Below are 27,487 nucleotides of genomic sequence, written 5' to 3'. Positions count from 1 at the left end.
TTGCAAGTCCCCATCTCTGGTTGATGGACCTGGAAATGTGAACTTAAAGGGCCCATATTACTCTATTGTCTTACCTGTTAATATTTATATTGTAGTTTCCTGATTAAAAACAGACCTGGAGTTGTGTTTTGTTTCATTCACACACGTTTAACACACAAACCTGCATATTTAAGAGTTCTTCTCACAAACTCAAAACCCCCTGTCCCACCTTGTGATGTGACCTAAAAGTAAAAGATGACTGGTACCTTTTTGAATAAATTATTTCCACCAAGATCCGTTTACACCAGCTGTTGTTAAGTCCTTCGGCAAGACACTTAACTCCACGCTTTGATTGCCTTAAAGCGCTTTATATTTATCTATTCATGTACCATTTCACAAACACGTTTTTGGTCTAGAATCTAGTTTGTACGGCTGCGTTGTGTGCATGGGTGCACTTCCAGACCAGTCCACGAAGCACAGGTCTAACCATGGCACTGTCTCCTGCACAACATTCCAGCACCTGATTGCATTGATTTCATTGTCCAGCAGCTCCAGTAATTGCCCCGGCTCCTTCTCACTTCACTGCTCACTGTATTTCCAGGGTCTTGTTTTGCTGCACTATTTATAGAAAGTCTTACTGTATAACCCCACGCTGGCCCCCGTCTCTGGATCCCCGCCGGGCTTGTTATTTCCGTACTTTTCGCGTTTTAAAGGGCTCGTGTTGCGTTGTTTTCTGATCGATGTTATCATGTTGTTTCCTCGTCACAAACGTACGTGGAGTTGTGTTTTGTTTCACTCAAATCCAACATAATTTGACTAGTTCTTCTCTAAAATGAAAGCAAAACAACATGGGTTCAAGCTCAAGAAAGTCAATTTTGCGTAAGACAGGACCATTAAAAAACACAGTATATAGAGAATTTTCAACATATTTTCAAATCAAATACTTTAATAAAATAATATAATCATGAAATAAAATAAAATAATAAAATCATGTAAAAGCTCATTTGACGCAACGTGCAAACAAAATACTAAGGGAAGCCTGTCGATTACTACTACTACTGCTACTACTGCTACTACTACTACTACTACTACTACTACTACTACTACTACTACCACTCCTCTACTGTTACTTCTAGGACTTCCATTACTACTATTACTACTCCCACCACTACTTCTACTACTACTATCACCACTTTTTTTTTTTAACTACTTTTTTTTAACTACTAACTACTAGCTATTACTACTACTACTACCACTAATACTAACAATTACTACTACTACTACTACCACTAATACTATTACTACTATTTACTACCACTACTACTACAATTACCACCACTACCACTAGCACTACCACTACTACTACTACTACCACCACTACTACTAACTACTACTACTACTACTACTACTACTACTACTACTACTACTACTACTACTACTACTACTACTACTACTACTACTACTACTACTACTACTACTACCACCACTACTGCTACCACCACTACTTCTACTACTACTAGTACTACCAACCTCACCACTGCTATTACTACCACTACTACTTCTACTACTATTACTTCTAGGACCGCCATTACTTTTACTACTACCACTACCACCACCACCAATACTATTACTTCTAGGACTTTCATTAGGCTACCTCTACTACTTCTACCACTACTACTACTAGTAAAATACTCTCTTTGGATACTTTCTAATAACTAACTAACTTTAATTAGCCTTAATAAATGACCAAAGACTTAATTTGTAATGAAAAATTGTGATCCACACTCGGATGGTAAGTAAACCCAGCGTTCAGTTTGGGGTCTAAAGTTTATCTGGAAACACGGTGCTAAAATTTGGCATAACAAATACGGTGTCCACATAATTGCATTAAAGCTCCTGTATTTGTTACGATAATGATCTTGTAATAATAAGTTTTATATCAGTGGCGTCATATTGAGTAAGATTTGGGGTTTATTTGCATATCAGTAAAATCATGTAAAAGCTCATTTGACGCAACGTGCAAATAAAATACTAAGGGAAGCCTGTCGATTACTACTACTGCTACTACTACTACTGCTACTACTACTGCTACTACTACTACTACTACTACTACTGCTACTACTACTGCTACTACTGCTACTACTACTACTGCTACTACTACTACTACTACTGCTACTACTGCTACTACTACTACTGCTACTACTACTGCTACTACTACTACTACTACTACTACTACTACTGCTACTACTACTACTACTACTACTACTACTGCTACTACTGCTACTACTACTACTACTACTACTACTACTACTACTACTACTACTACTACTACTACCACCTCCTCTACTATTACTTCTAGGACTTCCATTACTACTATTACTACTCCCACCACCACTACTTCTACTACTACTATCACCACTGCTAATACTACTACTGCTACTACTACTGCTACTGCTACTACTACTACTACTTACTCCTACTACTACTACTACTACTATTGCTCCTACTACTACTACTACTACTACTACTACTACTACTGCTACTACTACTACTACTTCTACTACTACTACTACTACTACTACTACTACTACTACTACTACTACTACTACTACTACTGCTACTACTACTGCTACTACTACTACTACTGCTACTACTACTACTACTACTACTACTACTACTACTACTACTACTACTGCTACTACTGCTACTACTACTACTACTAGCTACTACTACTACTACTACTACTACTACTACTACTACTACTACTACTACTGCTACTACTACTACTACTACTACTACTGCTACTACTGCTGCTACTACTTCTACTGCTACTACTACTGCTACTACTACTACTACTACTGCTACTACTACTGCTACTACTACTACTACTACTACTACTGCTACTACTGCTGCTACTGCTGCTACTGCTGCTACTACTACTGCTACTACTACTTCTACTGCTACTACTACTACTGCTACTGCTACTGCTACTACTACTACTACTACTACTACTACTACCACCACTACTACTACCACCACCATCACCAGTACTACCACCACCACTACTCCTACTACTACTGTCGCCACTACTTTTATTACTTCTAAGACTTCAGTTAGTACTATTACTACCACCACTAGTACTACTCCCACCACCACTATTCCTACTACTACTATCGCCACTAATTTTGCTACTACTACTACTACTACTACTACTATTCCTACTACTATTCCTACTACTACTACTACTACTACTACTACTACCACCACCACCAGTACTACTACTACTTCTACCACCACTACTTCTACTACTACTAGTACTACCAACCTCACCACTGCTATTACTACCACTACTACTTCTACTACTATTACTTCTAGGACCGCCATTACTTTTACTACTACCACTACCACCACCACCAATACTATTACTTCTAGGACTTTCATTAGGCTACCTCTACTACTTCTACCACTACTACTACTAACTACTGCTACTTTCACCACCATTACTACTACTGCTACTGCTGCTACTACTACTACTACTACTACTACTACTACTACTACTACTACCTCTAGGACCACCACTACTCTTAGTATAGTTAATGTGTCTTACCCACACAGGAGTTTAATCGTGTCTCTGTCACATGAGGTGACTCCATTGGCTCTCAGCTGGGGGTAAGTTAAACAGTGAGGTGCCCTGAGCTCTACTGCAGTATTTAATTACACGGAAACAAGCCCGGAGCGCAGTACTACGCTAAGCGCAGTACATGGTTACACACATTATTAAGACTCTGCATATGCATGAGGTTTCCTCGCTCTGTACAGTAAGTGACCTGGGGTGATAAGTACTTTTTTTTTTCTATAATTCCTTTGTATATCCATAATTTGTTGTATTTTATTTGTTATTAGTGTGCTGGGCTGTCTTTTGTTTTAAAAGGGTAGTTATAGGCCATGGATTTTTCTCATTTATGGATCCATTTTATAGTGGCAGCTGTTAGTAGTCAAAGAGGTGGAAGTAGTGCTGGTAGTAGTAGCATTACAAATAACAGTAGCAGTAGTGGCAGAACTAGAAATACTAGTTGTATTAGTAGTTGTAATTGTAGTAGTAATATTAGTAGTATTAGGGGTGGATGTTGTAGAATAGTATTAGGACTACTAGTAGTAGTAGTAGTAGTAGCAGTAGTAGCAGTAGTTATTGTAGTAATAGTATTAGGGGTGGATGTTGTTGTAGAGTAGTAGTATTAGGACTAGTGTTTGTAGTTGTAGTAGTAGTATTAGTAGTTGTAGTTATTACAGTAGTAGTATTAGGAGTTAATATTGTTGTAGTAGTAGGAGGAGGAGGAGGACAAGTATTAGTAGCAGTAGAATAGTAGTATTATGACCAGTATTAGTAATTGTAGTAGTATTAGTAGTTGTAGTTGTTGCAGTAGTAGTATTAGGGGGCGGATGTTGTTGTAGAGTAGTAGTATTAAGACTAGTATTTGTGGTTGTAATAGTACTATTAGTAGTTGTAGTTGTTGCAGTAGAAGTATTACGGGTGGATGTTGTTGTAGAGTAGTAGTAAGAGGACTAGTATTAATAGCAGTATCTGAAAAAGTAGTAGCAGGACAAGAGGTAACAAAAGTGGTAGTAGTAGTAGTAGGTAATGGTGATAGTAGTAATTGTTGTACTAGAACTAGAAATTCTAGTAACAAAGGTAATAGTAGTAGTGGTGGTGGTAATTGAGAATATTTTATTTTACTGATTAGTATTACCAAGCAGCACTTTGCACTGATTTTATTTTCCCGTTTGTATAATGTTAAAACAAATTGTTGGTTTAATAAAAACACAAATGAACCGAACCGTGACCTCAAAACCGAAGTACGTACCGAACCGTTACACCCCTAGGCTTTGTGAAGGACTTTTTTTTTTATTCTGGATGCCCTACCAGTCCCAACATTACACATTAAAATATTAGAGACTAGTGTCCAGCCCAAGGACACAACAACTCAGTATGAGCCTCCGGTGTGCTTTAATAGTCGGGCGAATACTTAATAATGTTGCCCCTGATTTATTTATTTCAAATGGAGTCATAGTAACACATTCCCTTTTATGCAAATGAGCCTGGCTTCCCTTATTAGTCATTTGCAAGTGGCTTTGTAGAGCATTTGCATGTTTTACTGATATGCAAATTATATGCAAATGAACTCCAAATCGTACCCAATATGATGCCATTGATAGAATATTTAAAAATAGGTTTCTACAAAGCCTATGTTGCCAGGCTGCTTTTAGACCTCAAAATGTACTATAGGGGACAGAAATGATAACTACTCTGCCACTGTTGGAATAACTAGTACTACCAAATACACTTCACACATTCTTTTGCCGATCAGATAATAGTGATTAAAAATGGGCTGGGGTTCGGTGGCCTCATATCACCTTTTCAAATGCCAAATATTCGGAAAAAGTTCTCAAAAGCCTTTGTTAGATTCCACCACTGCTAATAAATAATAAATACGCTTTTTTTTTACAATGTTTGTCTTATTAGAAGAAAACACAAAGTTTCTAAATGAGACCTGTCATTTTGAATTAATATCCAATTTTCTCTGTTGGAGCAATAGTAAGTAAGTAAGTCTTTATTTATATAGCGCTTTCACAGACATTTTCTGTCCCCAAAGACGCTTTACAGAGCATTATTCATTCAACATCCATTCATTCACCCACTCAATATGGGTGAAGTGTCTTGCCTAAGGACACACAATGATTGAATTGATTGTATTTAATTGACCTTGACTATCAACTGTTCATGGAGACTTGTAGCATGTTTTGGGTTGATGGGGGACCATCAACCAGCCACCATTCCGCAATACACAAGACTTTCTTTTCTGCCCTATATTATGCAAAAATGACTCAAATTGTGAGCTCTGTTCCACTTTGTGATGTCATGTAGTGGTATTTTTCAAGTTAACAGCTACATTTTAACTTTTCTCCAGTAGAGATCGGCGAGTCCAGGGCTGTAATCATCCAAAAGATTCTAGTGAAAATGTATGGACGTTAAAAACACAGTGGAGCACTTCCTGTATTTCCACATGATGTCACAAGGTGAAACAGAGGGTTTTCTGTTTGAGAGAAGAACTCAGCCTAAATATCTGGGATTTGTGTGTTAAACATGAAAAATGCTGGTGGATCGGATATCGGCTTCCAAGATATTGGTCCAGACGATCTCTCTCTATTTTGTCTATAAACTGGTGTGATGAGATGATTTACTGGCCCACAACGTTTCATAATATTCAGTTAGTATTTCTTTTCAAGGCTGTACTGTAGTTACAAAACATGCTTAGATTATTTTTACCTTATGCTTTTTTTGTTTATAGGAACTGAATTCTATTTTCAGTCTCTGCACGAGTATCTGCATGTACTTAAAGCCAAAATATCCACATCGGTATCGGAACGCAAAAATAAGGATCAGTGTGTCCCTGCTTACTTATTCGCTTATTGGAAAAGAAAAAGAGACGTGACATTTTGAATCAACTTTTGTTTTCATAATTCATTATCACTTACGTCTAATTTGTCTATGCTTCTTTTAGTATTTTATTAACTCTCACTATTTATAACATCTTCTGTTTCCATAGTTTCAAAAACATTCAAAAATTCAACTCAAACCGGTAAAGAAAAGTACTTTTTATGTTTCAGTTCAGGTCTAAAGTGTAGTGGAGTAGAAAGTACAGACAGACGTTCTCAAATTTAGTGAAGTAAAAGTAAAAAGTATCTACTGTAAAATGTACTGTACTTAAATAATTTACAGATACCTAAAATTTGTACTCAAGTATTGTACTTTTACTTGTACTTTGATACCTTCGACCACTGTGTAACAGTATTTCTCAACTGAGGGTATTCGAGGAAACTACTACTCAAGTGAGAAAAGAGTCTTAAAGCCAAAATTTCAACATCGAATTGGGAACAGAAAAACCCGGATCACTGAATCCCAAACAACTTATTTAAAAAATTCCAGTAAATCGACATGACATTTTGTTTTAACTTTTGTTTTTATAATTCTTAATTATTTTGCCTAATTTGTTTATGCTTCTTTTAGTTTTTTACTAACTCTACTTAATTATAACATCTTCTGTTTCCATAGTTTCAAAAACATCCAAACCATAAAGGAAAGTACTTTTTATGTTTCAGTTCTGATCTAAAGTGTAGTGGAGTTAGAAAGTACAGACACATATTCTCAAATGTAAAAGTATCGACAGTAAAATGTGCTTAAGTAAAGTACAGATACCTAAAATTTGTACTTAAGTATTGTACTATTATTTAAATAGTGCTTCGTTAACCTTCGACCACTGCATAATAGTATTACTCAAGTGGGAGTAAAAAGGAATTTGAGGAAACTACTACTCAAGTGACAAAAATAATATGTCTTAAAGCCAAAATATCAACATCGGTATCGGAACAGAAAAATCTAGATCAGTGAATTCCTAGTTACAGCTTATTAGAAAATTCCAGGAAATAGACAAGACATTTTGAATTGACTTTTGTTTTCATAATTTTTTATCGCTTTGCCCAATTTGTTTATACTTATTTGAGCATTTTACTAACTATCGCTAATTATAGCCTCTTTTGTTTAAAAATCAATAGGCTCTATTCACTTTACCGGAAGACATTTGGAAATGCGCGGTTGTAACAGTTGATCTCCTGAACATAACAGAACACTACAATGACAACTTTTTTTCTTTAATTAATTTAGATAAATTATAATACACAAATGTATAAAAAGGAATAAAGAAAAAAAATACAATGACATCTAGATGAAGAAAACCAGGCCATTTTCTCAGTTTTCCCAGATTTACTATCACCAACAGAGCTCAAATGAAGTGATCATCTGCATGTTTCCAAACGTCTTCCAGTTTTGTGACATAAGTGTGAATAAACTTGACTCCACCTTTGCTTCATTTTACAGATTATACGTCCATGCGAAGGTACAGTAGGGTGGTTATGATACGCCAAAAAAGTCACATCTTTTAAAGCCTAGATCATGATTACAATTTATGATGATTTAAATAGTTAAGGTTTTGTTATGTAAGTCATTATTCTGTATTCTTTCTTCTAAAGAAAAAAATACAGTGACATCTAGATGAACCCGGCCATTTTCGAGTCAACAAAGCGTCGTCAACAAAGCGCAAAGGAAGTCATCATCCACAAGTTTACGAACGTCTTGTGGGTTTGTGACGTAAGCGTGACTAGAGCCCATTGAGGAAATAATGTGGAAGCAAAACATTTTGAGCATTTGAAACCAACATGACTCTACTTTTGCTTCATTTTGCAGATTTCCGTATTTTACGGGCTATTAGGCGCTCTGGATTATAAAACGTACTGTCATTAAATTGTCTATTTTTGAACTTCTTTCACAAACAAACCGCACCGGACTTTAAACGAAACACAACAGTTGGATGGGTCAGTGGGACTTTGTTTGGCGCGTTCACGGTGACTCTGGGCTTTGTTCAGTTGTGGCGTGTAGGGAGGGTGCTGTCTGGTACCGCTGGATTGTTGGCGTGTTCGCAGTGACTCAGCTGTTCAGTTGTGTCTAGAAGTGGCACATTGGACTCGCTTTTTCGGTTCCTTCCTCCGTTCCGTTCCTCGTCCGCTTGGAGCGATGAGTGTGGCTGTGGGTGTGTTTCGCTGCCCGGTCGCTGTCTGCTTCATGTGTGTTTGCGTGCGCTGTGGGTGGTGCGGCTTTGTAGTTTACTGAAGTCGTGCTGGGACACCCGAGTGGATTCGTGTATGGGGCGCTCTGGATTGCGGTGCACGCGGTCGTTTTTTGAAGGGGTTAGGGTTATATAAAATATGGTATACGTACATGCAAAGGTAGGGTCACAATCTTTTACAGCCTAGATCATGATTACGATTTATGATGATTTAAATAGTTATTGTTTTGTTATGTAAGCCATTAAAATGTAACTAAATCCTTCTAAAGAGAGAATACAGTGAGTTCTTGGTGAACCGGTCCATTTTCGAGTCAACAAAGCAGAGTGGAAGTCATCATCCGCATGTTTCCAAATGTCTTGTGGTTTTTGTGACATAAGCGTGAATAAAATCCATTACAGTGGTCTTAAGGATATTCAAATGAGATGCTACTTGGACCCACTGGCCACTGTATATCCATTTTAATATCCTGTCAGATTAATATTGCATAAACCGATGGACACTAGTCTATAATACGGTTAGCATACAGTAACGAATCCCACATTGGTTTTGAAGACCACAGTAGCTCCTTTAATGATCTGTTGGACAAATACACGGTATTAATTTCTTATAAAGGAATAACCGGAGAATTGGAAGGTGAACGAGCCAAGGCTGTTCGCACCACAGCTCTAGTCTGCCAATGTGGTATTTTAAAATAGCAGATCTCAGCTGTTAGCGCTGGATACGGATCAGGCGGAGGACTGTGAAGAAGATTTGCGAACACTTTTAATACCCAACAAAGACTTACTTCATAATGAGGAAATGGTTTATTAAGAATGATTCAGATTTAGTAACTCCTAAACTAAATAAGCCTGAGTTATTCTTATAGAAGTATGTCTTGTTTGCTTTTTTTTATATAACAAATTAATGTGTAGACTTTGTGGTTTTTTAAAAATGTAATTGTTTAAGGTTTAGTTAAGTTTAGTTTAGTTTTCTGTCAAACCTTGCGAGTGTGAAAGTGCTCATCAATGCACAGAAAGGGTTGGGGGATCAGGGAATCGAACCCGGAAACTTTTTATTTGAGAATTAGTCACTGTGTTGCCATGGTTTAGTCCTGCTATAATCCTGGTTCAGTCCTATTTCAGTGCTGTTTTAGTTTTGCTTCAGTCCTAGTTTAATCTGGTATAATTCTGGATCAGTACTGGTTCAGTCCTGGTTTAGTCCTGGTATAATCCTGGTTCAGTCCTGATTTAGTCCTAGTATAATCCTGGTTCAGTCCTATTTCAGTCAGTTTTGGTTCACTTCTAGTTTAGTCCTGGTTTAATCCTGGTATAGGCATGGTTCAGTCCTGGTTGAGTCCTGGTTGAGTCTTGGTTCAGGCTTGGTTCAGTCCTGATCTAATCCTGGTTCAGTCCTGGTTCAGTCTGGTTCAGTCTTGGTTCAGTCCTGGTCCAGTCTTGGTTCAGTCCTGGTTCAGTCCTGGTTCAGTCCTGGTTTAGTCCTGGTTTAGTCTGGTACAATCCTGGTTCAGTCCTGGTTGAGTCTTTGTTCAGACCCGGTTCAGGCCCGATTCAGGCCTGGTTCAGTCCTGGTTCAGTCCCGGTTCAGTCCCGGTTCAGTCCTGGTTCAGTCCTGGTTCAGGCCTGGTTCAGGCCTGGTTCAGTCCTGGTTCAGTCCTGGTTCAGTCCTGGTTCAGTCTTGGTTCTTTCCCGGTTCAGTTTGGTTCAGTCTGACTCAGTCCTGTTCTTGATTCAGTCCTGGTCAGTCTTGATCAGTCCAGGTCAGTCTTGATTCAGTCCTGGTTCAGGTTTGGTTCTTTCCTGTTTCAGTCCTGGTTCAGTCCTGGTTCAGTCCTGTTTCAGTCTTGTTCAGTCCTGGTTCAGTCCTGGTTCAGTCCTGGTTCAGTCTTGTTTCAGTCTTGGTTCAGGCCCGGTTCAGTCCCGGTTCAGTCCTGGTTCAGTCCTGGTTCAGTCTTGGTTCAGTCTTGGTTCAGTCCTGGTTCAGTCCTGGTTCAGTCCTGTTTCAGTCTTGGTTCAGTCTGGTTCAGTCCTGACTCAGTCCTCGTTCAATCTGGTATTATCCCGGTTCAGTTCTTCCATTCACATCTGAGCCCTCTGTTGCGTGTCTATTTTTAAAACAGATGCCTCTCCACGTCTTTGGGGGGGCACCGATGACAAGATAATAATAAGACTCAGGTGATGCCCGGTTCCCGGGGACCAGGACCAGTTGGTTGTCGTGGAGATGAGAAATCCCTTGTTTGGTCAGACAGATGTTTCTTCTTGTACCTTCCTATTTACTTCATAATAGTTTTATTCAAGTGAGGGTAAAAGTATCTGAGAAAACCCAGACTCAAGTGAGAAAAGAGTCTGAGCGTAACATCTGATTTATAATTTGAAGTCAACGTAAATGGAAGAACAAACCATTAAAGGTGTATTGTGTAACTTTTCTAGTGGAGGGTTCATCAAATGCTTTTCTCCATGGAAGAAAAAAACATTTAAAAAAAATGGACAATTGAGGGATTTTACAGGCATTTTCTTTCACGGAGATGTTATTGCTTTGTCTGAAATGTTTCACACTATGGCATTAAACCTTTCTATCTTCATGGAGACCAAACCAGACCAAGTTACCGGTCAGATCTGCGGAGAGGCGACCCTGCTTACAGTCCGATTACCTCTTTAAATAAACGTAAGGTCAAGCTGTTTAATGTCATACTGTGGAACTTTCAGTCCTGGTTTAGTCTGGTATAATCCCGATTCAGTCCTCATTCAGTGTTGGTTCAGTCCTTCTTCAGTCCTGTTTCAATCTTGGTTTAGTCCTGGTATAATCCTGGTTCAGTCCTGGTTGTTCCTGGTTCAGTCCTGGTTCATTTCTGATTCTGGCCTGGTTTAGTCTGGAATAATTCTGAATCAGTTCTGGTTAAATCCTGGTTTAGGCCTGTTTTAGTCCTAGTATAATCCTAGTTCAGTCCTGTTTCAGTCCTGGTTTTGTCTTGTATAATCCTAGTTCAGTTCTGGTTTAGTCCTTGTTTTGTCTTGGTTCAGTCCTGGTTTAGTCTGGTATAATCCTGGTTCAATACTGGTTTAGTTTTGGTTCAGTCCTGATTTAGTCTTGGTTCAGTCCTTGTTCAGTCCTGATTCAGTCCTGGTTTAGTCTGGTATAATCCTAGATCAGTTCTGGTTTAGTCCTTGTTTTGTCTGGTATAATCCCGGTTCAGTCCTGATTCAGTCTTGGTTCAGTTCTGATTTACTCCTGATTCAATGTTGGTTCAGTCCTGGTTTAGTCTGGAAAAATTCTGGCTCAGTCCTGGCTCAGTCCTGGTTTAGTCCTGGCATAATGCTGGTTCAGCTCTGGTTTAGTCCTTGTTTTGTCTTGATTCAGTCCTGGCTCGGTCCTAGTTTAGTCTGGAATAATTCTGGTTCAGTCCTGGTTCAATCCTGAATCATTCCTTTTTCAATCCTGGTATAATCCTGGTTCAGTCTAGTTTTGAGCTGTAAAACCACCTGTAATTAAATAAATGTAAGTTAGAACTGTACTGTTTAATGTCACACTGTGGAACTTTCCAGACAGAGCGACGACATCTCCGTAGAAACAAGCCGGTGATGGACCCCCAACCAAAAAAATCTCATAGTGCACCTTTAACCAATAGCGTTTCCAGTAACAAAAAGATAAGCAAAAAAATGTAAACAGACCCCCCAAAAAAAAAAAATAATAAAAAAACACACACCGACGACTTCCAGAATTGTCCTGACTTGGATGTTTCGACTGTTTTAGCTGCAGGTCTCGAAACTTCCCAGCAACGAGATCGTCACCTTCATCCCAGATTTATTATTTCTGACAGCCCGATACTGAAATTTCTTTTTTTTTTTTTTTTTACTCTCTCCAAATTCTTCGGAACCATGATGTCCTTGTTTCCAGGCAACCACGTCCTTCCAAGGTGGATTTTTTAATGGACTTGTACTTTGGATTTTCAGAACAGCTGTACTATATTTGAATGTGTTTATATGGAAAAGTATGAAGGCAACACCGGCTTAGTTGGTTGAGTGTCCACTGATCCACAGGTTGGCAGTGCTATTCCAGCTTCCACACATGAATGTTGTTGCTGTGTTCTTTGGCAAGACACTTAAGGTAAGGCACTGTAGGTGAATAGGGGGAAAAATACATTTAAAAATATCAGTTTACAAAAAAAGTGTATTTTTATATTTATACAAGTGTTTATCATAAAATATTTTCATATAAAAAAAAAAAAAGGCAATTTATGTGTAAAAAAAAGAGTAAAGTGAAGTATAAATTTCTTGCTTCTTTTTGTTGCCATATTAGACACAAAAAAATATACTGGGTTATTAATATTTGAGTAAAAGATGTGACTGAAAATGTGCCTACATATTCAAATTTCATAAATCAGACTTGAAATCATATACCAGAAGTCCTTCTGTACGTTTTGTCAAAAGTACACAACCGTAAAGTGTCTATGAGTGTGTGTGAATGGGTAAAGAGCTTTGAAGGTGCAAAAGCTATATATAAAAATTAACTAGTGCTGTGAAAAATGTCATGTTATTAATGAGTTAACGCAAAACAATTTTAACAGTGCTAATTTTTTAAACTGTGTCATATGCATAAACTCGCCGAGGAGCGTGTCTTACTATGTCATAGATACTTCTGCCGCTGGACTTATTTTCTTGTATAAAGCATTACCTCTGCTGTGTGATATGTAAACAAATAGCAGCATGTGATGACATCATCGCCCTTTGTACAGCAGCCTTTGGACAAACACATAGTTACAAACACAGTTGGAAAAAAAAACAAAAAAAACATTTCCACAAAGTAAGCCTATCCAATTTTCTATGTTGACAAAAGTATTAAAATTATGATACAAGGGACAAAAATGTGCAATTCATTTGCGATTAATCATCAGTTAACTATGACATTCATGAGCTATGCGATAATTGTCTGAATAACTCTTAATATGTTACGTTAACATACCAAAGGCCTATTCAGCCTATTGTTTTTTGTTCTGTTACTTTTTACTATAACTTGCCTTTGATGAAATGTCAGTTCCTGGTCTCTGATTTTATTAAAATAAATTTCCCCCCAAAGTGCGACTTATAGTCTGGTGTGCGACTTATATGTTTTTTTCTTCTTCATTATGCTTTTTTTGGCTGGTGTGACTTATACTCCAGAGTGACTTATAGTCTGAAAAGTACGGGAGTAAGTTATGTGAATGAAATGGAACACAACTCCAAGTTTGTGTTGAGGAAACATCGAAAATACTGTAAAATAGGTCCTTTAATGACCAAATTCTTAATCATTGCAATTTGTCAGGAACGTGTGACTTATTTTTACACTTTTACATCTTATTATCACATCTAAAACTTCCTAAAAAACATCTCCAAACGTTGCATTTTGATTTGGACACCACTCACAACACTCCCTTTCCATCCCCGAGTGACTCACCCTTTTACAAACGCGCGTTCAATCCGACTCAAAACCATCTGCGCTTCCACTTTTAATTACCAACCGACTGCGATCAGAGCCGCCCTCGTCACCTCACCTTTTAATTAATTAACCTGGGAGAAACGTCTCATTTATCCGTGTAAACAAACCCGCCCGTCCCCCCTCCCGGAACTATTACAACCCCTTTAATAACCCGTTTTAATAATCGCTGGGGAACGACGCCGGCTCCCGTCGCGTTTCCGATCCGATGCTACGTTGGCGAGATGGGGGAAAGCTAATTAGCAGTTAGCGTACGTGCGTTCATTGCTGATAGCCCGCTAGCGATTTCCCATGCTAATCATCGCCACGCTCATATTGTTATTGAACGGGGTTGGGGTTGCGATGAGTTACCAGCGCTTTGAGGATTTCCAAAGTGGCATAAACAAAATTATAATTTGTATATTTGCGAGGAAAGATGCGCGGCGCAGGTCGTAACGCGATGTGCAAATGGGGAAACTGCTAGCTGCAAAATCGGTTTTAATTAGAAATGAAGCTATTTGGTTTATTAAAGGTCCTGGGCTTTATTTTTATTTTTTTCTTGTCCCAGTACAGATGTGTTGTATAAGCAGCTCTTGAGATCAATAAAAGTCTGCCGTGTACCGTCTGTATTTAATTATAAGGCGTTTTATTGGCCAAAAATGTGAAAATGCATGCTAGTTTATTATGGTTTGAAAGATATAGAGCTCTGAAATGAATGAATTATGCATTATGTTTGTTTTAATTTATATTTTGTCTCTTAGGCTACGTTCAGACTGCAGGGCTTAACGCTCAATTCGGATTTTTTTGTGAAATCCGATGTTTTTGCGAGGTCGTTCACATTTCCAATTAAATGCGACTTGTATGTGATTCCAGTGTGAACATTAAACGGCCCGAAAGTGTCCCGCATGCGCAATGGAGGACACGATGACGTCAACCGCAGCGAGCGTATTTACGGAAGTTGTCCAAACATGGACACGAGCATTGAGCACCTGGAGATTTTAAAGTTCCTCTCGTACCGAAGCCAGAACATGAACAACTTACTTGTTTTAAGGAGGAGATTGAGAAGGAAAAGAGCGAGGTTTTTGGCCGTGGTGTTTTGTGGGGAAGCGGCAGCGGCAGCAACGTCCGTTGAAAGGAACGGCGTGGATGCGCAGACGTAGCCAAGAGTGGTGAGTGGTGATGTGCTTCGCTTCAGTGACACAGAGTTCATTAACAATTTTCGCCTACTTCAGCGCAGAATTGTGACGTTTGTGGCTTGTTGATAACGTGTAGGTCGGATGAATGCGCTTTGGCCATTCAGACTGAAGTCGCATGTCAAAAGATCAGATATGTATCGGGTTTAGGACCACATATCAAAGTGTCCTGGGTAACATTTGAAAAAATTGGATCTGTGTCGTTCAGACTGTCATTAAAAAGTCAGATACAGGTCACATAGAGGCCAAAAAATTTTATTTGAGTCACTTCAGGCTGCAGTGTGAACGTAGCCTTATATATACAGTAAGTCATAAGTGAAATTGTAAATGCAAACTTGCTGTTCATACGCTGATTTTCTTTCTTGGAATTGTGTCATCGTTTAAAAGGTTTTGGCATTATACTGTAAGTACTTTTTGCTTCAGCCTAAACCCTTTCGGTCATGATCCATGTGGTTGTAGTCTATGTTTTGTTTTGTTTTGTTTTGTAGTGCTGCTAAATGATGGAATAAAAAGTACTACTACATTTTTAAAGCTTCCCTATACACATTGATTAAAGGTCCTATATTACACATATTTGACTCTCGTTCGCTTTTAGCCATGTTTTATTGTTGTTACCTTTTCAAAACGTGGTCAGACCTATGTTACCTTATTTCTAACATTTTTCTTATTTCTAAGATTTTTCTCAATATTAAACTCTAAGTCAAGTCCTTTTTATTTTTATACTGCATTTAAATGAATGATTCAGAGTCATTTCAACCTCAGTAATGACCAAACTGGGAGAAATTGGCATAAAATCTGATGCAACTTGATGAGATGTGGGAACATAGGGCCTAATTTTAGGGAAAAAAAAAACCAAACAACAACATAGAAATGAGGGAACATAGGGCTGAGGGAACATAGGCACACTCCCGTCAAAACATATCTGGAGTTGCGTTTTGTTTAATTTCATTCACACTTTTGAATAATCCTACATTATTAGTCTGTCTGCATATCCAAAGAGCAAAGTGGTGAAGGTGTGTCCAATTTTTTTTTAAATTGCATAATCACATGACATCACAAGGTGGAACAGAGTTTGGTTTTCAGTTTTTGAAAGAGGATTTCAACCTAAACACGTGTGAAACTCTGAAAATACAAACAAAAAACATTAAAAAATGAGTTACAGCACCTTCAAAAGTGCACTATGTAACCTTTCTCAGAGTTACATAGTGTTTATGTGGAGATGTTGTTGCTTTGTGTGGAATATTTCCAAGTATGGCATTAAACTTAACTATCTACATAAAAACAAGCAGGTCACGCCACCAGGTCATGGTCAGATCTGTGGTGAGGCGAGCATTCTCACAGTCAAAATGAATGTTGTGCAATGTATTATTAGCTTTAGTGGCCACACCGGGTTGTCAAAGCCTGATCCTGTCAGATCTCAGAAGCTCAGCAGCCAGACCTGGTTAGTACTTGGATGGGAGACCACTGGGGAAATCAGGAGTCACATGGGGGCACCAGTCACAAAAACTGTTGTTGTGTCCTTGGACAAGACACTTCACCCACATAGACTAGTATGAAGGGCAGCTGTGGCTACAATAGCAGTTTACAATCAGCGGGTCTGGAGAGACTGAATAATGCTCTGTAAAGCGTCATTGTGACAAATGTCTGTGAAAAGCGCTATATAAATAAAAAAAACGTACTTACTTACTTTAAATGTAAAATGTTATTACCTCATAGCAGTGTTTAAAATATCTACTTTTCAAACTTAAAGCGGTACTGTTACTTTGTGAACATGGCAGATCATCTACTTATTCCATGGAAAAAGAAAGTTAAAACCACACTTGGAAACAGTCTCCATCAAGATATTAGTTTTATGCCATACTGTGGAATATTATAGCCAAAGTAACTTTTCCATGGCAACAAATAAAAACTTTTTTGTCAATTTTTGGTCAAAAGGTTAGACGGTGGATCTTTAAACTCTACTTAAAAATAAAATGAAAGGTCCAATATTACACAAAATACACTGTTGTAAGATTTAAGTCATGTTAGAATGTTGTTACCTCATCAAAAACACACTTGGAGTTGTGTTTTGCTTCATTCACATGTTTGAATAATCCTTTATTATTAGTCTGTCTACATGTCCAAACCTCAAAATGCTCTGTTCCACCTTGTGATTTCATGCAGTTGTAGTTTTCAAGTTAACAGCTACTTTTTACCTTTAGTTCAGTAGAGATTGACAATTCCAGATCTGAAATAATCCAGATTTGACATCACAAGGTGGAAGTGTTTTCAGTTTGGAAACTAAAGCCTAAATTTCATGTGTGAATGAAACAAAACACAACTTCAGGTCTGTTTGTGACGTGGAAACAACATTAGAACATAAATCATAAAACAGTGTAATATGAGCCCTTTAATTAAGCACAATAAAGCCCCAGAACGAGCTCTTGCGTGTGTGTGTGTGTACTTTTCATTAATGCTGTATAAAAACAGTCCAGCCCGTGTTTAGCGCTGCCCTTTTGCATTATCATCCGAGTTGGGGAACTATCACTTTTGCTGTGGAGCTCAGAGACACGCCAGACGTAAAGTGACTGTCCAATCTGGTCCGAGCGCATTAGCCAAACGCCGCTCACCGAGTTTGCCTGAGCCGCTACGTCCTGATCGGTGCGGACACTTCCCCGTTCTGAAGCCACAAACGGCTCCGCCAACATCCACAAGCCCAGAATAGACTGTCTGTCAAGTGCTCACGGGAATTTGGATCACAGCGAATTGTTTTTTTATTCAAAGGTGCATTGTGTAACTTTTCTGGTGGAGGATCCGTCAAATGCTTTTTCACCGTGGAGATGTTATCGCTTTGTTTGGAATGTTTCACAGTATGGCATTAAACTTTTTTATCTTCATAGAGACCAAACCAGACCAAGTTACAGGTCAGATCTGTGGAGAGATGACCTCCCTCTAGGTATTTTTGAACTGTAAAACCAGCTGTAATTGAATAAAGGTAAAGTAACAATAAGTGACAGACTCCCAACCAAAAAGTTACACAGTGCACCTTTAATTTTATTTGTTTGTTTGTTGTTTGTTGTTAATATACTCCTTGTGATTCTTCTTTCACCTTTTTCTCTTATTTATTATTTAATTTATCTTCTGATTTATTTTGAATACATTTTATATGTATTTATATTTAATTAATTTTTTTTTTCTTTTTCAATTTTATGTACTTTTTCCATTTTTATATTTTATTATATTATATTTTTAATATTTTTATTTTGTAATTTATTAATTTATTTATTTGCTTTTATTATTTATCATTTATCAGTTTGTTTGTTTGTTTGTTTTTTTGCATCTGCAGTTTTTACTTTTATTTATTTGTCACTTATTTTAAATTTGAATTACAAATCTTTTTATTTTTATACATTTTATATTTATTATGTATTTATTATTATTATTTGAACATTTTAAGACACATTTGCTATGTATTTATATTTAATTTTCTTTTTTATTTCTTTTTTTTTTAAATTTTGCCTACTTTTTTCATTTTAATATTTTATGGCACATTTTTGTTTTATTTATTTTTTTACTTGTTTGTCACTTTATTATTTTGAACTTGAATTACATCTTATCTTTTTTTTTTCTACTTATTTTTATATACAATTTATATTTATTATGTATTTATTTTTATTTACATTTGACAATTTTTTACAATGTCACTATGTCATTTTGAATCAGAATTTTGATTGAGCACTTTCTGTACAGTCTGATCGCCGCTCGGAAGGTTGAGGGTTCGACCCCTTCTCCAACCTGTGCATTTTGTTTTTGTGTCATTGGGCAAGACATTTCAACCACTTGTAACTGAACGTGAATGTATAATGAAAACACTATTTAAATTACAGCTATTGCCTAGTTGAATATTTGTATTGTTTTCCTCTAAATGTTAGATAATTTTCTTCAAATCATAATTGGAGACAAACGACAGAGATTTCTGCACAGATCGAAGAGGAAGAGGAGGGTGAACGCTTTTAATTAGAAGTGAAGTTGTCCGCGGTGACCTTTGTGCTAATGCCAAAAGTGTCAGAAAACGTTAGGCCTAATTACTGTATTAAAATGTAGGCAAAAACTAGTGCCGCTTCTGCCCTTTTGAGAACTTTACTTTGCACTTTCACGAAAACCAATGTCAGAGCATATTTATTAGGAGCGAGACGAAACGAGACGAGATAATATATGAGATTTTCACATTATTTTGAAGGTCCAATATGAGACGAAATTGACTCTTGTGATCTTTAAGTTATGTTAGAACGTTGTCACCTCCTCAAAAACAGACCTGGAGTTGTGCTTTGTTTCATTCACACACCATTATTAGTCTGTCTACATCTCCAAAGCTCAAAATGCTCTGTTCCACCTTGTGATGTCATATGGTAATACAGGAAGTGCTCCACTGTGTTTGTAAACTCCATACACCTTCACTAGAATCATTAGGATCATTTCAACCCTGGAATTGCCAGTCTCTATTGACCAAAGGGTAAACGGAGCTGTTAACTTGAAAAGTACCTCTTCATGACGTCACAAGGTGAAACGTACCATTTGAGCTTTGGAATGCAGACAGACTAAGAAACCAGGATTACCAAACATGTGTGAATGAAACAAAACACAATTCCAGATCTGTTTTTGATAAACAAATAATCTGTCTATATCACAGAGTCAAAAAGGACTATGTGGGATTAAGTTTGAACAAAAAGGTGTTTCTGACTCAAGGTTCAAAATCAGGTACAAACCTTTTAACTCGTTTTACATGTTTCAGATTATCAGTTATAGCTTTGTTCCACTTTGTGATGTCATGAAGCAGTAGTTTTCAAGTTAACAGCTCCTTTTACCTTTAGTTCAGTAGAAAATGGCAATTCCAGGGCTGAAATCATTGATCATTGATTGTAGTGAATCAATGGGTCAATGGTTTAATCAAGTGTTCAAGACTGTGGCCATACAGACTTTGTCAAAGCCTGATCTCGTCAGATCTCAGGAGCTCAGCAGGACTGGGCCTAGTTAGTACTTAGATGGGAGACTGCTGGGAAATTTACTCAAATCATGATAAAACTTTCTTAATTCAAGTCACCTTAACTTGACTAGATTTTGTTTTTTGCAGTGTAAGCAGGGCTGGGCCTGGGTAGTATGTAGACGGGAGACCGCTGGGAATTCCAGGTGCTACAGGGGGGCGCCACTCTGTCATTGTGTCCTTCAGCAAGGCACTTCACCCACATTGCCTAGTATGAAAGTGGTGTGGGCATGAGTGATGGTGGTGATCGGAGATTGGCAGCTTCATTTCCTTCATTTTGCCCTGGGGCAGCTGTGGCTACAATGATAGCTTACCTATTGAGTGTGGAGCGAATGAATAATGAACTGTGAAGTGCTTCAGGTGTCTTGAAAGGCTCTAAATAAATGCAATGATTAATTAATTAAGAAACAGTGGAAGACTTCCTGTATTACCAGATGACATCACGAGGTGGAAGAGAGTTTTTCGTTTGAGAGAACTCAGCCTAAATATGCAGGGTTTGTGTGTTAATCATGAGTGAATGAAACAAAACACAACTCCAGGTATGTTTTTGACAAGGAAACTATATTATAACATAGATCAGAAGATAATAGCCTAATTTGGGCTCTTTCATCTGAAAACTTATGAAAAAAATACAAAATGGAGCATATTTTCAGGAGCCTGTGATCAACAGTAGCATTCTTGGTCTTGTTTAGGGGTTGTGATTTTCAACAAAAAGTGAGAGTGACTAACCGAAAAAGTTTGGCTACGTTCAGACTGCAGCCTGAAGTCCGATTTTCTCGCCCCTATGTGACCTGTATCTGATCTTTTAATGACAGTCTGAAACAACACGGATCCGAATTTTATAAACGCAACCCAGGCCACTTAGATATGTGCTCCTAAAACCGATACATATCCTATCTTTTGACATGCGACTTCAGTCTGAATGGCCAGGTCGCATTCATCCCACCTCCAAGTCATTGGTGTAGACGAAGACGTGTTTCCTCCCGTGAGAGTGGTACAAGTAGCACAAATGTTCTTCTTGTCATACGAAAATTGTGTATGAACCCGCTGTCAGTGAGGCAGCGAAGCACATAACGACTCCGCACCAACAACGTTCCTTTGTACGGACGTTGCTGCCATTGCCCCACAAAACGCCATGGCCAAAAACCTCGTCCTTCTCCTTCTCAATCTCCTCCTTAAAACAAATAAGCTGTACATGTTCTGGCTCCAGTACGACACCAACTTTAAAATTGCTCAATGCTAGAGTCCATGTTTAGGCGACTTCCTTAAAAACAGAGCACGGTCGCTGCATGTGACGTCGTGTCCTCCAATGTGCATGTGGGACACTTTTGGGGCATTTAAAGTTCACGCTGGAGATCACATACAAGTCGCATTTAATTGGAAATGCGAACAACCTCGCCAAAAACATTGGATTTCACAAAAAAATCCAAACTGAGTATTAAGAAGTGCAGTCTGAACGTAGCTTTTGAGAGGAACTCAAATCAGCTCAAATGTTGTAGTTCGGGTTCAGCTCTTTCTGGTCAGATTGTCTTAAAATAAAGCTCACATTAAACCAAAAGTAAAAAAAAACAAAAAAACAAAACAGGGATTACACAGACAAATGGAGAAGTGTGTATTCTGGATTCCAGGCAAGAACTTTCTGGTATCCTCAAACTCCTCGTTGCCGCTGTCACTTCACAAATAAAAGATCTCTCTATTGCTTTCCTGTCTTCCTATGATGAACACTCCCAAACTCCAGCCCGCACTATCTAACCCAGTTGTATTTGTTGTTGTCTAAACTCGAGCGCCGAATCTGATTTAATACCATTTGGTGCTGATAATAAAAAGATTACAGAGAAAAGTGCCGGAGGAGAAGAGGAGGATTGACTTTTTATAACTCATAATACACAAAGCCCGAGGGGAGTTATCTCAGCTCAGACTAATAAACTGGGCTTTCACTTTGCATTAGACAAATCTAACAGCTTTATTGAGAAGAGGTTCACGCTTCATGGAAAAGAAAAAAATGAGAAAAGAAAAGAAAAAAAAAATGGAAAAGAAAGAAATCGAGCTTCGACATATGGCAAACACTGAGTAAGGATTAGTGTTGATAGACTATTCATCAAGTTTTTAGTTCGCAGTATGAGGGTTATGAGATCTTAATTCTATGTACATTTTCCGGTACGAGGTCTGCCACTTGTTTGTTTCCACGGAGATGTTGTTGTCGTGCTTGGAATGTTCCACAGTATGGCATTTAGAGCATGTTTACCTTGTTTAAAAAGTAGCTTAAAAACATGGTAAATGGTCAGTTTTATACAGCGCTTTTCCAGCTTCAAGGCGCTTAAAGCGAGGAGCTACTCACTTATTCACACACACATTCATTCACTGGTGTACGAAGACACTGGGGGACAGGCGGGTTATGTGTCTTGCCCAAGGACACAACAATAGCATTCATCGGTGGGAGTTGGAATCGCGCTTCCAACCTGTGGGTCAGTGGACAAACGTTCTTCAAAGTGAGTTACTACTAACGTGCGTTCTTAGGGTGACTTCCCACTAAACTGACTTCCCGGCAAACTGAAACCATTTTAGATCTGATGTGGACTCGGTTTGGTCCTTTTCTAGCCATGTCTAATCCTGATCCAGTCCAGGATTAGTTTTGAAATTAGTCCTTGGTTTTGTCGTGTGGTGGAAATTTACATTGTGGAAAGATTTTGCTCAATCTGTCTTTATGTAAATGAATGTGATTTGATGTGAATGAGGCCCAGACCAGTCATTAACATGTGTAAAGGCTCAGCAGAAACAATTGTCTCCACCCTCATGAATGTTGTGTTGTTTTACCTATCCTCAAATGTATGTTAAGTTAATTAGCACCAGCCTCTGAAACAAAAGTCACTCTGCTTTGATATATATGTACAGAAATGTATGTATTTCTGTGTAAATACTGGGAGGGAGAGACTCAGGCTAAGTTTATATGATGACGGTCTGAACAGAAGACGCAAAAGTGGTGTCATGTCTTCACTTTTTATTCAGTTCGTTTTCGGGAGGAAATCTGCGTGCATACAGTGACGCAAAAGTATGTGGAATTCAATTAAGTATGCATGCCAGCTTTCTGTGTACTATGTGTTTGTGACGTAAACGTGTACGCGACGTGAGCACATCTGACTAGAGCACAGGTGTCAAACATAAGGCCCGGGGGCCAGATCCGGCCCTCCAAGACCTTTAATCTGGCCCTCGGCTGATTTTCTACCAAAATATTTTAATTATATTTTCTATTAAAATCTTGTTAATTTTCTGTGGTGTTTATCACAGCAGCGTCTCCAGCGTCTCTGTACGTGGCCCCTCCCACCAGAGCAGCACAAATGAAGACTTGTCTCTTTCCAAACGCTCTTAAAGGACGATCGTTTTGACTGTTGACCGTGACACCCTCATCAGAAAAATGTCCAAAATGAGAAAAGTGGAGCCGAGTGCAGGATTTTCCAAGAAAAATTTACTTATTCGTATTTGCAGACAAGTTAATGTTAAAACATTATGTTGAAATTACATTTTTCTTAAAGTTTGGTTGTTCATAATATTATAATATTTAGTTAAAGAAAGAGTTCATCACTTAAAAAAGATTTCTGTAGAAAAGATTTGTGTTTCTCTGTACAAATATTTGGACGTATTGCTATTTTTGGAGTATATATGCCATGAGTTTTCTGATCCGGCCCCTTTGGGATCAAAGTTGGTTGGACTGGACTAGAGTTTTGCATATTCAACTTTTCCACTCTGGAGTGTGGTTTCAGATTTTTGCATTTTTAAGCCCCCAAAACGGCGTCACAGTCTAAATGAAAGGCACTTCCGATAAAATATATTGTCTTTTTTACCCGCAAGCCTTCTCGTGTAAACAGACCCTTAGAGCTCAGATGTTCTGGGAGCAGAGACTCAGAGGAGATGCTCCGTTGGTCTGTTGCCAGGTCAGGCTTAGGCCCCGTCCATATCTGCTGTAACAATGTAAATAAACGTTGGTCTGTATTTCAAAAACTCACCAAGCTTCGCAAATAGATTAATTATTTCTCCATCAAGATATGTATATCATTTTTTTCCACAACAGTTGTAATTTTGATGTGGGATTATATCCTGGCTCACCCCAGATTGATACTGTATGTGTCACTCAGATTAGAATTCTACACATGATTAATCTGGAACTGTTCTCACTGAAAGAGATTAGAAAACACAGAACATCATGGCAACTATTTGAGTCTGATTGGTCAATGCGTCACAACAGCGGAACAAGCCAAAAACTCTAAAAGCACAGACTTCTTCCCTGTCCATAAATGCATCAACCTTTTACCTTCTGTAAATTTTTGACAAACTAACTGGTCTGGTTTGATGCTAAAACAGTCTGAAGTAGATTTGTTGGCTTCACCATGTTTGGTTCGTTTGTGCGCTTTACCTTTGGCTTCTGCACAAACCTCAACACTGTGACGTGATTGGTCCCCCAACCCAATTAACCGTACAGCAGGCGCACTCCAAGATGGATTCTCTCAAGCTTCTGAACTCACAAATAACATGAGAATCTATCATCCTAGAGCAAGGTTAGTGGAAAGCACAAGAGTGAAAGCGTCCTTCCTGTGCCTCTCCACAGAGCTGACCTGTAAACATGACCTGGTGGCACTGCCTGCTTGTCTCCATGAAGATATATAACTCAAAACACTTTTTCAGTTTATTTTTAAAGTCAAATAAAGAGATCCAGATATGAAAGAGATCAAAAGTGTTCTAGTTTAGATTTTTAAAAGTTTGGTTTTCACGTATCACCCAGTAAACCATGAAACAAGTTAGATTTCTGTGTCCCATATGTGTGATAATATAAAAATAATGTATGCTTATTTATTTATTTATGCTACAGAAAATGAATTGGCAACAGTTGTTAATTACTATGGCAACCGTGATCATTTTTCATGATGCCAGAACTCAAGGATAAATCTGAGTTTGAAACCAGCCTGACCTTCCTTCCTTTTCTATTTGTTTTTTCAGAGGAGTTCCAAAACTTCGTGCGGAAGCTGCCCACGTTCTACGCCCTCAACACGTCGGCCATTCAGTTCTTCTGGAAGTCGGACGCCGCCGTGCACCAGCGCTACCGGCAGCTGGAGGTCAACGCCCAGCAGCTCTTGAGCAAGGCGCGTCGCATCGTCCACAAGCTCTTCACCCTGAGCAAGAGGTGCCGCAGCCAGCCCAAGATCGTCATGCTGAGGGAGAGGTGAGAAGATAACCTGGTCCTAATCCTGTTTCCTCATCACAAACATGCCCCGAGCTGTGTTTTTGTTTCATTTGCACGCATGTTTATCACACTAATCCTGCCTATTTAGAATTCTTCTCTCGAACAGAAAACGCTCTACTGAGTTTTTAAACTCCATACACCTTCACTAGAATCATTGGATCATTTCAGATCTGGAATTGCCAATCTCTACTGAACCAAAAGGTAAAATCTGGCTGTTAACTACTGTTTTTCTGATCTTTGGAGATGTAGATGGATGAGGTAGCAACATTAGAAGTAGTGGTAGTTTTATTCGGTCATTTTTCAGCACTAGAAAACAAAACATAGACTACAACCCCATGGATCACGACTGAAGTAAAATGTACTCATTATGCCAAACCCTATTAAAAAATGACACAATTCCAAGAAAGTAAAGTAGCGTATGAGCAGCAAGTTTACATTTACAATTTAACTTAGGACTTATTGTATATAAGAGACAAAATATAAATTAAAACAAACAAAATTAAATGCATAATTCATTAATTCCAGTGCTCTATATCTTTCAAAACATAACACTTTATATATAATTTTTTTTTTTAAAGGCTTCTACAGTGCGGGTAAAAACAGCAATAAGTACATTTTGTTTAGATGGTGACAGCATTTTTGGGGCTTAAAAATGCAAAAATATGAAACCACCCTCCAGAGTGGAAAAGTTGAATACACTCCGTCGTAGCGTTTCCGTCTACACTGTCCAAGACGCAAACCTCTGGTCAGATCTGCTCAGGTCACGTACATGTTTACGTCACATACATCACCACCTATTGTCACCGCCTAGTCGCCTGGCATGCATACCCAATCAAATTCCACATACTTTTGCGTCACCGTATGCACGCAGATTTCTTACTGAAAATGCTCGTCTAAATGCGGAATAAAAAGTTAAGATGCGACGCCACTTTTGCGACTTCTGTTCATATAAATGTAGCCTTAAATTGTTCCATTTACTAACCCCTCTTACAGAAATACAATCACTTAAAAAAAATAATAATAATGTATCTTCATTTTTTAAAGATGCCAGTTTAGTTTTTTTGTTTATGATTGTACAAACTAATGATAATGATAAAGAAGGCACAAAATATTAATAACAGCTATTAATAATCATTTTATAATCATCAAATTATCAAGTCATTAGTATGTATAAGCCTGTTATATTCTGAGAAGCTCCTCCATGTTTCTAAAGTTCATAAACCTCCGCTAGACTTGAAATCTGAGCTCAGATTTCTGCTACTATTATAGTTTTGCCACTTTGATGCCAGCTCATATTGATTTCAGCGGTAGACTGAGTATATAAATGGGAAGGAAGTGAGCACGTTGCACTTTTGGCTCCATCGGCTTTGGCTCCAATTGACTTTACATTGAGAAATTGTCACCCGTCTCTCTGTAACTGCTGCTGTGAGCTTCGTCATTTTGGTCTTAAAACGTTCGCATTAACCCGCTCTACGTGATCCTGGTCTTTTTATTTTGCGGTTTTGTCCGTAAATAAATTCCTTTGCCTGTAACTGCTAGCTTCGTGAGCTTCATTTGACAGAACTATTAATGAACTAAGGCTAAGTTTATATGATGACGATCTGAACAGAAGACACAAAAGTGGCGTCGCGTCTTCACTTTTTATTCCACGTTTAAATGAGCGTTTTCAAGAGGAAATCTGTGTGCATACGGTGACGCAAAAGTGTGTGGAATTTGACGCATGGAAATAATCTGACATGTTTGTTTCTGTGTACTGTATGTATGTAACATAAACGTGTACGCGACGTGAGCAGATCTGACCAGAGTTTTGCGTCTTGGGCAGTGTAGACGGAAACGCTTCGATGGAGCGTATTCAACTTTTCCACAGATTTTTGCGTTTTAAAGCCCCAAAAACGCCATCACCATCTAAACAAAATGCACTTCCAATAAAATATTTTG

At 38.2% G+C, this 27,487-nt stretch overlaps 1 protein-coding gene across 1 annotated transcript in view; it reads left to right on the top strand.

The window, feature by feature from the left end:
• brinp3a.1 (bone morphogenetic protein/retinoic acid inducible neural-specific 3a, tandem duplicate 1) overlaps nucleotides 1-27,487 on the top strand; it is a 318,764-nt gene that overhangs the window by 254,118 nt on the left and 37,159 nt on the right. The window contains exon 7 of the mRNA XM_055164889.1: nucleotides 25,306-25,528. Coding sequence (XP_055020864.1) covers nucleotides 25,306-25,528 — 223 coding nt within the window. The remainder of the gene's footprint in view (nucleotides 1-25,305; nucleotides 25,529-27,487) is intronic.

This window comes from Boleophthalmus pectinirostris, unplaced genomic scaffold (assembly GCF_026225935.1).
Source record: "Boleophthalmus pectinirostris isolate CB_2022bp ecotype Guang Dong unplaced genomic scaffold, ASM2622593v1 HiC_scaffold_7, whole genome shotgun sequence".
Taxonomy (NCBI): Eukaryota; Metazoa; Chordata; class Actinopteri; order Gobiiformes; family Gobiidae; genus Boleophthalmus; species Boleophthalmus pectinirostris.
This window is presented reverse-complemented; position numbering and strand designations above follow the sequence as displayed.